Source organism: Coregonus lavaretus, assembly GCF_964263955.1.
Source record: "Coregonus lavaretus genome assembly, chromosome: 13".
Lineage (NCBI taxonomy): Eukaryota > Metazoa > Chordata > Actinopteri > Salmoniformes > Salmonidae > Coregonus > Coregonus lavaretus.
This window is the reverse complement of record NC_140000.1, coordinates 52,069,196-52,084,214: the sequence shown is the minus strand read 5'-3', so window position 1 is coordinate 52,084,214 and position 15,019 is coordinate 52,069,196. Positions and strand designations below refer to the sequence as shown.

The window sequence follows — 15,019 nt, the reverse complement described above, 5'->3', positions numbered from 1 at the left end:
TATTTAACCAGGTAAGCCAGTTGAGAACAGGTTCTCATTTACAACTGCGACCTGGCCAAGATAAAGCAAAGTAGTGCAATAAAAACAACACAGAGTTACATATGGGGTAAAAAAAAAACATAAAGTCAGAAATACAACAGAAAATATATATACAGTGTGTGCAAATGTAGCAAGTTATGGAGGTAAGGCAATAAATAGGCTATAGTGCAGAATATTTACAATAGTATTAACACTGGAATGCTAGATGTGCAAGAGATTATGTGCAAATAGAGATACTGGGGTGCAAAAGAGCAAAATAAATAACAATATAGGGATGAGGTAGTTGGGTGGGCTAATTTCAGATGGGCTGTGTACAGGTGCAGTGATCGGTAAGGTGCTCTGACAACTGATGCTTAAAGTTATTGAGGGAGATAAGAGTCTCCAGCTTCAGAGATTTTGCAATTCGTTCCAGTCATTGGCAGCAGAGAACTGGAAGGAATGGCGGCCAAAAGAGAGGTGTTGGCTTTGGGAAGGACCCAGTGAGATATACCTGCTGGAGCGCAGACTACTGGTGGGTGCTGCTATGGTGACCAATGAGCTAAGATAAGGCGGGGATTTGCCTAGCAGTGATTTATAGATGGCCTGGAGCCAGTGGGTTTGACGACGGACCATGTAGTGAGGACCAGCCAACAAGAGCGTACAGGTCACAGTGGTGGGTAGTGTATGGGCTTTGGAGACAAAACGGATGGCACTGTGATAGACTACATCCAATTTGCTGAGTAGAGTGTTGGAGGCTATTTTGTAAATGACATCGCCGAAGTCAAGGATCGGTAGGATAGTCAGTTTACGAGGGCATGTTTGGCAGCATGAGTGAAGGAGGCTTTGTTGCGAAATAGGAAGCCGATTCTAGATTTAACTTTGGATTGGAGATTCTTTATGTGAGTCTGGAAGTTGAGTTTACAGTCTAACCAGACACCTAGATATTTGTAGTTGTCCACATACTCTAGGTCAGACCCGTCGAGAGTGGTGATTCTAGTCGGGTGGGCGGGTGCTAGCAGCGTTCGATTGAAAAGCATGCATTTAGTTTTACTAGTGTTTAAGAGCAGTTGAAGGCTACTGAAGGATTGTTGTATGGCATTGAAGCTCGTTTGAGGTTTGTTAACACAGTGTCCAATGAAGGGCCAGATGTATACAAAATGGTGTCCGTCTGCGTAGAGGTGGATCTGAGAGTCACCAGCAGCAAGAGCGACATCATTGATATACACGGAGAAAAGTGTCGGCCCAAGAATTGAACCCTGTGGCACCCCCATAGAGACTGCCATAGGTCCAGGACAACAGGCCCTCCGATTTGACACACTGAACTCTATCTGAGAAGTAGTTGGTGAACCAGGCGAGGCAGTCATTTGAGAAACCAAGGCTATTTAGTCTGCCAATAAGAATGCGGTGGTTGACAGAGTCGAAAGCCTTGGCCAGGTCGATGAAGACGGCTGCACAGTACTGTCTATTATCAATCGCGGTTATAATATCGTTTAGGACCTTGAGCGTGGCTGAAGTGCACCCGTGACCAGCTCGGAAACCGTATTGCATAGCGGAGAAGGTACGGTGGTATTCGACATGGTCGATGATCTGTTTGTTGACTTGGCTTTCGAATACTTTCGAAAGGCAGGGCAGGATGGATATAGGTCTGTAGCAGTTTGGATCTAGAGTGTCACCCCCTTTGAAGAGGGGGATGACGCAGGCAGCTTTCCAATCTCTGGGGATCTCAGACGTTATGAAAGAGAGGTTGAACAGACTAGTAATAGGGGTTGCGACAATTTCGGCGGCTAGTTTTAGAAAGAAAGGGTCCAGATTGTCTAGCCCAGCTGATTTGTAGGGGTCCAGTTTTTGCAGCGCTTTCAAAACATCAGCTGTCTGAATTTGTGTGAAGGAGAAGCGGGGGGGGCATGGGCAAGTTGCAGCAGAGGGTGCAGAGTTGGTGGCCGGGTTAGTGGTAGCCAGATGGAAAGCATGGCCAGCTGTAGCAAAATGCTTGTTGAAATTCTCGATTATTGTAGATTTATCGGTGGTGATAGTGTTTCCTAGCCTCAGTGCAGTGGGCAGCTGGGAGGAAGTGCTCTTATTCTCCATGGACTTTACAGTGTCCCAAAACTTTTTGGAGTTAGTGCTACAGGAAGCAAATTTCTGTTTGAAAAAGTTAGCCTTTGCTTTCCTGACTGCTTGTGTATATTGGTTCCTAACTTCCCTGAAAAGTTGCATATCGCGGGGGCTATTTGATGCTAATGCTGTACGCCACAGGATGTTTTTGTGCTGGTCAAGGGCAGTCAAGTCTGAGGAGAACCAGGGGCTATATCGGTTCTTAGTTCTGTATTTTTTGAATGGGGCATGTTTATTTAAGATTGAGAGGAAATTACTTTTAAGGAACATCCAGGCATCCTCTACTGACGGAATGAGATCTATATCCATCCAGGATACCTGGGCCAGGTCAATTAGGAAGGCCTCCCCACTAAAGTGTTTTAGGGAGCGTTTGACAGTGATGAGGGGTGGTCGTTTGACCGCGGACCCGTTACGGACGCAGGCAATAAGGCAGTGATCGCTGAGATCCTGGTTGAAGACAGCTGAGGTGTATTTAGAGGGTGTGTTAGTCAGGATGATATCTATGAGGGTACCCATGTTTACGGATTTAGGGTTGTACCTGGTAGGTTCGTTGATAATTTGCGTGAGGTTGAGGGCATCTAGCTTGGATTGTAGGATGGCTGGGGTATTAAGCATATCCCAATTTAGGTCACCAAGCAGTACAAACTCTGAGGATAAATGGGGGGCAATCAATTCACATATGGTGTCCAGGGCACAGCTGGGGGCTGAGGGGGGTCTGTAGCAAGCGGCAACAGTGAGAGACTTATTTCTGGAAAGGTGGATTTTTAGAAGTAGAAGCTCAAACTGTTTGGGCACAGACCTGGATAGTAAGATAGAGCTCTGCAGGCTATCTCTACAGTAGATTGCAACTCCACCCCCTTTGGCAGTTCTATCTAGACGGAAAATGTTATAGTTGGGGATGGAAATTTCAGAATTTTTGGTGGCCTTCCTGAGCCAGGATTCAGACACTGCTAGAACATCAGGGTTGGCAGAGTGTGCTAACGCAGTGAATAACTCAAACTTAGGAAGTAGACTTCTGATATTTATGTGCAAGAAACCAAGACTTTTGCGATTACAGAAGTCATCAAATGATAGCGCCTGGGGAGTAGGAGTGATACTGAGGGCTGCAGGGCCTGGGTTAGCCTCTACATCACCAGAGGAACAGAGGAGGACTAGAATAAGGATACGGCTAAAGGCTTTAAGAACTGGTCTTCTAGTGCGTTGGGTACATAGAATAAAGGGGGCAGATTTCCGGGTGTTATAGAAAAGATTCAGGGCATTATGTACAGACAAGGATATGGAAGGATATGAGTAAAGTGGAGGTAAACCTAAGCGTTGTGTAACAATGAAAGAGATAGTATCTCTAGAGGCATCAATTGAGTCGGTCTCTGAGTGTATGGGGGGAGGGACAAAATAGCTATCTAAGGCAGGTTTAGCTAGGCTGGGGGGTCTACAGTGATATAGTACAATTAGAAATAACCGAAACAACAATAAACTAACCATGTTTGGGCTGAGGCTAAACATAAACAGGATGTAGTACCGTAAAAAGGAACAGTTACAGTTTCTCTCGATACAATGTATATTCCTCAGATGCCGTCTCATGATTGGCTCTCTCCCTCCCCCTCTCTCTCTCTGATGACAGTGTAGGTGTTGATTGGGAATTGCAGTGTGCATTGTTTACACATTCATTGCTTTTCTGATTGACCACCCCCCAGCTCTGAACACACACACACACAAAGGTGGGTGAGGAAAACCTTTTTCAAAAGACCAGAGAGAAGAGAAAGACAGATGGAGAATAAGAGACGAGAGATGTTCACCCTTCCTTCCTTCAGCCCAGTCTCAGAAGAACCAGTGAATAAAGGGAAGAAGAGGCAGACTGATAAGTGAAGGAAGAGCGATAGAAGAGGGGGAAGAATAGAGGGGAAAGCCGTGGTGCTGTGAGTGGCTCCTGTTGACCCTGGAAAGGACACAGTAATAACCATTGATCCCAGTTACAACTGAGAAGCCCAATGACCAGCAGCACTGTAGCTAGCTCTACCCAAGGAAGCACACACACTCTTCTGTGTGAAAGGGAAGGGTATGGAAACAGTGGCACCCAGTGGCCAAAGCTACAGTAGCTACTGTATATCTGTAGTCAAGGCACTGCACAGGCACTGAAATACTGCTGAAATGTCACATTTCAATTCTGGTGGGTTGAACTTTGTGTGACTATGTTTGTCCAAATTTAATCTGGAGATATCAGGTTGAGTTAATTCATTTTCATTTTTGTAGTAACCGTTGCATCAGTCTTTCAGCGCTTGATATGGATGTCTGTGTGTGTGTGATGTGAGGCATGTCTGTGTGAGTGACCTTGACCCAAGTGCTGGTCTGAGGCCAAAACTCCCTGAGAGGGAAAGACCCCTAGTCAGGCCTAGTGGACCTTGTTACACACACACACACACACCATCTGGTCAGAGACAGCGCTAGAGCCAGGTCCCATCCCATAGACCTGGATGTGTCACTGGAACGTCTGATAAACGTCAGATCTGTGTGTGTTTCTCTCTCCCCTCCACCTCTCTCTTTCTGTCTCTCTAGCTCTCTCTCTCCCCTCCACCTCTCTCTTTCTGTCTAGCTCTCTCGCTCCCCTCCACCTCTCTCTTTCTGTCTCTCTAGCTCTCTCTCCCCTCCACCTCTCTCTTTCTGTCTCTCTCTAGCTCTCTCTCTCCCATCCACCTCTCTCTTTCTGTCTCTCTAGCTCTCTCTCTCCCCTCCACCTATCTCTTTCTGTCTCTCTAGCTCTCTCTCCCCTCCACCTCTCTCTTTCTGTCTCTCTCTACCTCTCTCTAGCTCTCTCTCTCCCATCCACCTCTCTCTTTCTGTCTCTCTAGCTCTCTCTCTCCCCTCCACCTATCTCTTTCTGTCTCTCTAGCTCTCTCTTTCCCCTCCACCTCTCTCTTTTTGTCTCTCTCTAGCTCTCTCTCCCCCCATCTCTCTCTTTCTGTCTCTCTAGCTCTCTCGCTCCCCTCCACCTCTCTCTTTCTGTCTCTCTCTAGCTCTCTCTCTCCCCTCCACCTCTCTCTTTTTGTCTCTCTCTAGCTCTCTCTCTCCCCTCCACCTCTCTCTTTCTGTCTCTCTCTAGCTCTCTCTTTCCCCTCCACCTCTCTCTTTTTGTCTCTCTCTAGCTCTCTCTCCCCTCCATCTCTCTCTTTCTGTCTCTCTAGCTCTCTCGCTCCCCTCCACCTCTCTCTTTCTGTCTCTCTCTAGCTCGCTCTCTCCCCTCCACCTCTCTTCCCCAATCCCTCCTCTCTTTCTTTCTCTCCCTCCCTCCCTCACTCTTTCTCTCTCTGCTGCTGTTTTTGGTTCTCTGCCACTGCAGGAGAGATAGAGAGAGAGTGAGGGATAGAGAGAGAGAGAGAGAGGGATGGAGAGAGAGGATGGATCAAAGATGTTGTGAAATAAATGGATGATGTGAACTTGGAGACCTCCTCTCCAGCTGTGTCCCATATATACTGTCAGTCCACCAGATGCCCGCTGGGAATCTGCCCAAGAACTGCACTCTAACATTGCCCTAACGTTGTGGAGACGTTGTCACTATATTTTTTCCTTTTATCTGCCTACATGCGCTTGCTAAAGACATTATCACGATGAATAAAAACAGACTGACACAATGTTTTAGCTGCATTTTCTGAAGGTTACATAGACGTTCTAGCCAGTTGTAGCCACTTACCAGGTGTTTCTTCATGCATGCCTACTGTAGTGGATCAATTATCATTATCACAGAACATTGGAATGACTTTGACAGAATGCTGACATAATGTTTCTGAAACGTTACATTCTAGCTGGACATTCTAGCCACACCAGGTGTTTGGTCCACTCTAGTGGATCAATGAGCCCCTAACGTCAACATCTCTCCGGCACAGTGTGTGTGTGTGTGTGTGTGTGTGTGTGTGTGTGTGTGTGTGTGTGTGTGTGTGTGTGTGTGTGATCACACTGCAGCTGTTTAGCCATTCAGAACACACAGGTTGACTTAAAGGGAATTACCATTCTGTTGAAACAAGCACTTTTACGGGAGGGAGGGAGGGAGGGAGGGAGAGAGAGAGAGAGAGAGAGAGAGAATTACAGAAGGACAGTGTTGGTTAGTGCATTGTCTTCTAGATGGACTACTAGGGAGGGGTGTGTATTGTGTGTGAAACACTAAAAGTGAGTTTGTTTGGGGGGGTGGTGTGTCTGAGATACACACTAGTAAACTGTGTGTATGTGTGTAACATCCCATCATAAGAGTGACAGTTGGTTTACCCTCTCTCTGACCTCCAGTCACACCCCCAGTGAGATACCCAGTGACCCCTGTCTCCAGCCTGTCATGTTATCCTCCTAGCATTACATGCTAACACTGCTTCCATGATAAACCAGAGAATCATTAGCCTTCAGCGCTAGCCCCTTATTGTCTGACAGACATGGACGGTGCAGGTGTCACGGGGTTGAGTGGAAGCGTGGGGGTATCTGGTAAACAGCTCAGCAGAGGGAGTCTGTGGTAAAACTCAGCTTAACCGTGTTGTCAGGGTGACGGGCTGGGGCAGAGTACAGACCCCGGCTTTAATAACTACAGCTGACGGCTATGGTAGGAGGATAGGGAGATAAACTGTTTGTGTTTAGTGCTTGTAGCTCCAACAGTCTCTCTCTTTCTCTCCCTCCCTCCTTTACCTTTCTGTCAATAGCAGGGGTGAAGCGGTGTTCGTTCCATCTGTTTTCTCTCTTTGTAGAGTTGATGTGACTACTTATCTCGGTGTCCTTTGCCCTGCAGTAGCTGCTTCCTCTGGGCTTAGTTTAGAGTTAAAGGGACGTTCCCATTTTGAGCTAATGTGGTGTTAACTTGCGCTACCTGTTTGCATTCTGAGTGGCAAAGTGGAAAATGACTTGTCGTCTTTGAGCTAACTATCCATTTTCTTTCAACATGAGTCTTCCTCTCTCTCTGTCTGTCTGTCTCGCTCTCTTTCTCATAATGACTAGACTGGTCATTGCTGATGAAGCTGCAGTGTCTCTGCATAGAGTGTCCCTAGTCACCAGGAGAAAGAGGGAGCGAGAGGAGTGGGAAAACTTGACTGCGCTCTCATTTGCGTCAGGAGCCCTGGCATTCGTTAGCGCAGCGACAATCGTGCGTTCCGCTTGATGGAGAGAATCATCCTGTGAGAATCTTCTCTCCTCCTCCCTCCATCCTCTCCTCCGCCCTATCCATGGTAAACTAATGTGTTGTTCTAAACGCGCTGACAGAGGCAACCTTTAATGGCTTTAATATTGTACACACTGGAAATGAGAGGAAATTAATTCTGCTGATTCTTGTGTTTTCTTCTCTATCTCTCACTCTCTCACCAGCAACATACATAGATCTTCGCCCCGTCCTCTGTCACATGCACCATAAATCTGCTTAATACTCTTTGTATAAGGGGGGCTGCGCACAAAGGAGATGGGGGCTAATTAAAATGTAATGGCACACACACATAGAGTTAGCGAGTGAGTGAGCACTCTTGCAGGTGGTGGGGTGGGTGGGAGGGGGGGCGACGGTTGGCAAGTGGGGAAATGCTGGCGACAGTGACAGTGTGTTCTGGTGTGTGTTTGACTGAGTGAGTGAAGCCAAACGCTGATTTCCTTCATTATCTTCCCCTAATGGGTGAATAAAGGGTGGTGGGGGACGGGGGATAAGAGCACAGAAAAATGTAATCTGTTGGGCAAATGGCTTTCCAAGCACCTGGGTAATGAAGTAGTTGGTTGGAGGAGTTTTTGGCATCTGGGGTGCAATGAGTTTTCTCACACACACACAAACACCAACAAACAATATCTCTCTCTCTCTCTCTCTCTCTCTCTCTCTCTCTCTCTCTCTCTCTCTCTCTCTCTCTCTCTCTCTCTCTCTCTCTCTCTCTCTCTCTCTCTCTCTCTCTCCTTCTCTCTCTCTCTCTCTCCTTCTCTCTCTCTCTCTCTCCTTCTCTCTCTCTCTCTCTCTCTCTCTCTCTCTCTCTCTCTCTCTCTCTCTCTCCTTCTCTCTCTCTCTCTCTCTCTCTCTCTCTCTCTCTCTCTCTCTCACTCTCTCTCACTCTCTCTCACTCTCTCACTCACTCACACACAACCCACCCCCCTCACACACACACCCCACCCAGCACTTCTAAACGTCCCCCTGGTACAACAGCTGGGCAGGGTCCAGATAGCCAGGTGTCCAGGTCCCCCCAACACAGGGTCCAGATAGCCAGGTGTCCAGTCAACATTATGACAGAGGGATGATGCCCAGTAGAGCAGGCCAAAGAGAGGACAGTATTGTGGGGCAACATGGAGATCCAGACATTGCCAAACAGTTTGGAGATAGATACCCCAAAATCCAAACCCAAAGGCTTGAAATCTAAAGTGCAAAAGTGCCCTGTAATAGACAGAAACACGGTATACCCAAAGACTGTGGTCATGTTCCAGATTGACTGCATTGCAGTCAGCAACTGCTGACTGACTGATCTACAAATCACCTAACATGCTAAATAACTCCTCATTATCACTTGTAGATCAGTCAGTTTGCTCAGTCACACAGTATATTAGACTTTCCTATTCAGTACACAGGCAGTCAACCAAAGATAGTGCCTTAGAGAACATTGTATTCTATAGCCTTATAAACTAGTTTACAATACAAAGACTTCTTTACAACGCCGCAAATTGGAACAGCCTTGGCCAGATGTGAACACACAAATAAAAGACAAATATACCAACATTTATAGAAAGTAAAATGGCAGTACCACACGTCAATCATATGTAACACCCCATTGTCAATTATCACTATTTTCCCCCACATCTGTCTTATTCATCCCCTGCTTTTCTACTTCCCTTTGAGAACGGTGTGTGTATGGGTCATTCATTGTTCTCTTCAAAGCTTTGCCTTAAAAAAAAAAAAAAAAAAAGATATATTTTTTAGTTCACATAGCAATGTGGACGATGGCCTCCTGTGTGCAGCTAATAGCATGCAGTATCTGGGAAATGGAAGTGGTGTTTTGGACGTGAATAGGCACACACACACACACACACACACACAGGAGACACACACACACACACACACACACACACACACAGGAGACACACACACACACAGGAGACACACACACACACAGGAGACACACACACACACAGATATACAGTAGAGACACGCGGTGCATATTTCATAATGTGATAAGAACACTGCGCTGCCCATCAGGGGTTTCTCTCCGTGTCTCTGCCCGTGGCGAGCAAAGGAACCGCTATGACCCCTCATCAATATTGACGAGCTCATTGAGGATGAGCAATGAAAAACGAACAGGGCCTTGGAGAGGGAGAGAGAGGAAGGGAGAGAGAGAGGAATAGAGACTGAGTATGCAAATTGTTCACAAACCAAGGGCATTACATGTCAGAGAAAGAGAGAAATATGAAATAAATGAATCCCCAGCTGTGAAAGTCTGCTCTTACTGGAGGTAATCTATCCTTCCCCATTTTCTCTCTCTTTGTTCTACCTGCAATATTACAACAGCAGAAATAGCTTGACACAAAAGGCTGCGGAATTGTTCAGTAATTCCTACATAGGAAAATAACCATTAGGTATAGTAATGGGGAGGCTTAGAGAGAATACAACAAGATAAGATAATAGCTATTCATATTCAGGTACACACACACACACACACACACACACACACACACACACACACACACTAGAGATTTGTACCTGTGTGCTTGTGACTTCCTTGTGATTTCCTCTCCTGGACACAGTGGAAGACTTTCACTCAGCTTAACTTTTCTCTCCCTGCTTCTTTGAGGGACACCACTTTAAATCACTCTTTCTCTGGGCACAAAGAGCTGAGTTTAAATAGGAGATCGGTGAAGAGATTGAGCTTCCCAATGCCCCCAGGTTGAACGTGTGTGTGTGTGTGTGTTTGTCCTTTTGTGGGCACCTCTCATACCCATCCAAAACACCATTGTGGGAGCGTAATCTAAGTGAATGGGATTTCTCTACTAGCCAGTGGCGTATAGCGATGCTATCTGTTTGTCTTTGTGTCTTTGCTGCTGCTGCCCACACAGTCTCTGAGGTATTTGGCCTGTTTAGCCCCGGAGCAGAGAAATAGTCAGCCCTGCTCTATCGTACTCCCCAATGCATTAATATATCTTTCATAGCTGTGTGTGTGCATGTTTGCGTGCGTGTATGCGCGTGTGTGAGTGCATGCGTGCATACATATGCTATACATATTTACATATGTTTCATCTGTCTGCTTTGTAGGACAGCCTACCGATGCTACTGTCAGCTCTGTGTTTTCCCTATAAATATGGATTAAACCACCATCAATATAAATATGGATTAAACCACCATCAATATAAATATGGATTAAACCACCATCAATATAAATATGGATTAAACCACCATCAATATGTATGGCGGTGGCTCAGACCTGATCTCTTCCTTTTTGAATGTATATTTATCATCTCTGCTCTCACACACACACACACACACACACACACACACACACACACACACACACACACAGTAGTACTAGATCAACAACATCATGGTGTTATGTGTGTGGGGCATCAAGGTACAGTAATACTAGATCAACAACATCATGGTGTTAAACTAATCTTCTCCCCTTTCTAGGCAGTACTATGAGATGCTGTACAACGCGGCAGACGAGCTGCTCAACCTGGTGGTGGACCAGGGCGTTCGCTACACAGAGCTGGAGTACATCCATGCCCTCAGCCTGCTGCAGAGGAGCCAGACGGGCGTGGGAGACCTGAGCACGCAGAACGTCCGGCTGCAGCGCCTCAAGGAGATCATCTGCGAGCAGGCAGCCTTTAAGCAGGCCATCAAGGATAAGAAGATCACTACTGTTTGAGAGGGGGGACATTGGGGGACTGTTGTTGGCAATGGCCTTTCTGCATTACTGTCCAGTGTTTCTCAACCTCCTGTCTGTTAAAGGGGTTTAGATTAAAGCATTACTGTCCTAGTACAGATGTCCTGGAGCAGTGTTTCTCAACCTCCTGTCTAGAAAAAGGGTTTTGATTAAAGCTAGTATTTTAGAGCTGACTAAACAGTGTCAGCTAACCATCTGAGGGACTAGTCAGCACCTTCTCAGGAACTGGTGTCGAACTGGGTTTGTAAAACTGGGTTTGTCCTTATTAGAGTGCTATTGCAGTCCATAAATAAACCATGTAATATGTTTTAGGGGTTGAGATAATGCTGGTAGGCTGTAAATTGAGTAGATACTGATTTAAGGTTTAAACTTTGTTACCAATATGCATCTGTTGTTGTAACTCATCTGCTTATTCACTGGCAAGAATGCAGCCAGTTCCTCAAGAAAAAACATACACACATACCACACACAACACACACACTCTACAACTTATAAAAATGACTCCCTTCAATCATCCCATATGCGGTCGGCCCTAGTCTCACCTGTGGAGAATGGGGGGTCGGCCCTAGTCTCACCTGTGGAGAATGGGGGGTCGGCCCTAGTCTCACCTGTGGAGAATGGGGGGTCGGCCCTAGTCTCACCTGTGGAGAATGGGGGGTCGGCCCTAGTCTCACCTGTGGAGAATGGGGGGTCGGCCCTAGTCTCACCTGTGGAGAATGGGGGAATTCTCTGACAGCCTGGCTTTGGGACCTTTCTCATCTCATTTTCCTATTACATCTAACTGCTGCTCTCAATTACAGCTCTACCTCCTGCTCTCCCTCGTGGGCCCGCTGACTGTGTCTGCAGGACCAGATGCCAGATTAGACTGTCTAGATTATCACTTCTCTCCTTCTGCTTGTGGTCACTCTTCTTCCCCAAGGACAAAGAAAATAATTGGTTCTACACCTCAGCTGTGGTTCTCTATTTTTCTCTAAATTGTTGAATAATGTAGATTGGATATAATGTAGCTATAGCCGATTCTGATTCTAGTATTTGCGTCTGCCCTGAAAATATGCATATACTGTGCTGTAGCTGTAGCATAGGGGATGTGTATATACACTGTGCACAATTATTAGGCAAGTCAGTATTTTGACCATATCATCATTATTATGCATATTTCAACTCCAAGCTGTATAAACTGGAATGCTTATTGGATTTAAGCCTGAGTGGCGCAGTGGTCTAAGGCACTGCATCGCAGTGCTAACTGTGCCACTAGAGATCCTGGTTCGAATCCAGGCTCTGTTGCAGCCGGCCGTGACCGGGAGACTCATGGGCAGCGCACAATTGGCCCAGCGTCGTCCAGGGTAGGGGAGGGAATGGCCGGCAGGGATGTAGCTCAGTTGATAGAGCATGGTGTTTGCAACGCCAGGGTTGTGGGTTCGATTCCCACGGGGGGCCAGTATAAAAAAATATGTATTCACGTAAGTCGCTCTGGATAAGAGCGTCTGCTAAATGACTAAAATGTAAACGTAAATGTAAGCATATCAGGTTATGTGTATTTGTGTAATGAGGGATGGTGTGGCCTAAGGAGATCAACACCCTATATCAAGGTGTGTATAATTATTAGGCAGCTTCTTTTCCTCAGGCAAAATGGGCCAAAAAAGAGATTTAACTGACTCTGAAAAGTCAAAAATTGTAAAAAGTATTTCAGAGGGATGCAGCACTCTTGAAATTGCTGAGATATTGGGGCGTGATCACAGAACCATCAAACGTTTTGTTGCAAATAGTCAACAGGGTCGCAAGAACCATGTTGAGAAAAAAATATGCAAATTAACTGCCAAATATTTGAGAAGAATCAAACATGAAGCTACCAGGAACCCATTATCCTCCAGTGCTGTCATATTCCAGAACTGCAACCTACCTGGAGTGCCCAGAAGTACAAGGTGTTCAGTGCTCAGAGACATGGCCAAGGTAAGGAAGGCTGAAACCCGTGGCTGGATCAGTAACGGGACCGGAGCTCCACTTCGACTCAGACGCCAGCAAGGTGGAGGTGGGGTACTGGTATGGGCTGGTATTATTAAAGATGAACTAGTTGAACCTTTTCGGGTTGAAGATGGACTCAAACTCAACTCCCAAACCTACTGCCAGTTTTTAGAAGACACTTTCTTCAAGCAGTGGTACAGGAAAAAGTCTGCATCTTTCAAGAAGACCATGATTTTTATGCGGGACAATGCTCCATCGCATGCATTGAAGTACTTCACTGCGTGGCTAGCAAGTAAAGGCCTTAAAGATGAAAGAATAATGACATGGCCCCCTTCTTCACCTGACCTAAACCCTATTGACAACTTGTGGTCCCTTCTTACGGTGAAGGAAAACAGTACACCTCTCTGACCAGTGTCTGGGAGGCTGTGGTTGCTGCTGCACAAAAAGTTGATCGTCAACAGATCAAGAAACTGACAGACTCCATGGATGGAAGGCTTATGACTGTTATTGAAAAGAAGGGTTGCTTTATTGGTCACAGATTTGTTTTTTGAAATGTTTATTTGTAAATTTTTTGTTTATTATTCTCACTTTAACAGATGAAAATAAACAAGTGAGATGGGGGACTTTTCGTTTTTCATTTAGTTACATAATAATTATGCACCCTAATAGTTGCCCAATAATTGTGCACACAGATATTCTCCAAAGAAAGCCAAAACCTCACTTACTCTCTTAAATATTCAGGTTTGAGGTTTATTAACATTTTGGACTGACTGAGAGCACTGTAGCTGTTCAATAATAAAATTAGTCCTCAAACATACAACTTGCCTAATAATTGTGCACACAGTGTAGTCCAATGCTCAAGGTGTTGAACTTAATAGGGATGTAATTGCAAATCACTAATCCCCTTCCTACCGTTACAACTGCTAAAACTTCTGTTAAAACTGTTATAAAGTGAAAACACCTGCAAGGAGTCACAAATCATTGCTTCCCTGCATCCCCTCAGTATTTTTAGTTAATTAACTCAGAGGAAATGTACTTAACAAGAGCGAGCGAGGGAGGGAGGAAAGAGAACAGGGGAGAGTTGTGGCGGTGCTGCTCCCCAGAACCCAGCGGAACGATCCATCATAATGACACGTAGGCTGGGATCAATATGAGCCATGTGGTTGCCGGAGGGATTGCCTAGCGCCATAGGAACAGCATTCGTTTTACTCAGCACACTCAAGACACACACGTACACATTCACACACAATGCACACAAACACATACTATATTACACACACACTATGGAGGTCTCTAGGGCTTGCAATACTCCACACACAATTGAGGAGTTTTTTTCTGCCAATTCTGTGAACAAGGGCACACTCCATCCGGATTTAAAGTATCTGGCATATCTGACCCCTATACCCAAATGTGTAATAATGTGGCCAACTCATTGTAAAGATCTACACATATGTTTCACTTTTTTTAAACGCTTTGCTTTATTTGTTTGTTTACTAAGACATGTCCTTTTGCACATCTACAGTATGTAATATGAGAGTAGTTTCATGTCTGATTAGATTTTTCAGAAACATCTGATAAGAATGTAGGCTAATGTGTCCCGGTGTGATTTAAGGATTTATTTTAACCTTACTCCATTGTCTGTTAAAAGTCCTTTTCAGACCAACGCCTTGAATATTAATAATTTTACACTGAATTGAAGAAAGATGATTTGCCAATGTGTACACGGATCTTGCTGGAAAAATAAAACATAAAAATTCCCTGTCTATATGAATAGTTTGTGTGTTTTTGTACAATAAACAGTTACAGTTTCCTACCTTGCGTAATCAAGGGACAAGTTTATTCCATTGACAAAGTGGAATTGACGAATGTCATACAGAACGAAACACTACCCAAACTGTCTATGCGCTGTTGCACCATATAATAAAAAATAAAAAAATCTTATTGACACAAATTGACTGTGTCCGATGATGTCATTTTAGATAGACAGATCAAAAATATACACTGTCAGGAATTCAGCACACCTGCCAGATCAGATGGGATGTCAGAAGAAAGCTTTTTTATAGAATGAT

At 45.3% G+C, this 15,019-nt stretch overlaps 1 protein-coding gene across 1 annotated transcript in view; it reads left to right on the top strand.

Annotated features, from left to right (window-relative positions):
- Window positions 1-14,715, top strand: part of LOC311140109 (exocyst complex component 4-like) — a 210,081-nt gene extending 195,366 nt beyond the window's left edge. The window contains exon 16 of the mRNA XM_084175046.1: window positions 10,733-14,715. Within this exon, the coding sequence (XP_084031172.1) occupies window positions 10,733-10,970 (238 nt within the window). The 3' untranslated portion in view covers window positions 10,971-14,715. The remainder of the gene's footprint in view (window positions 1-10,732) is intronic.
- The last annotated feature ends 304 nt before the right edge of the window (window positions 14,716-15,019 follow it).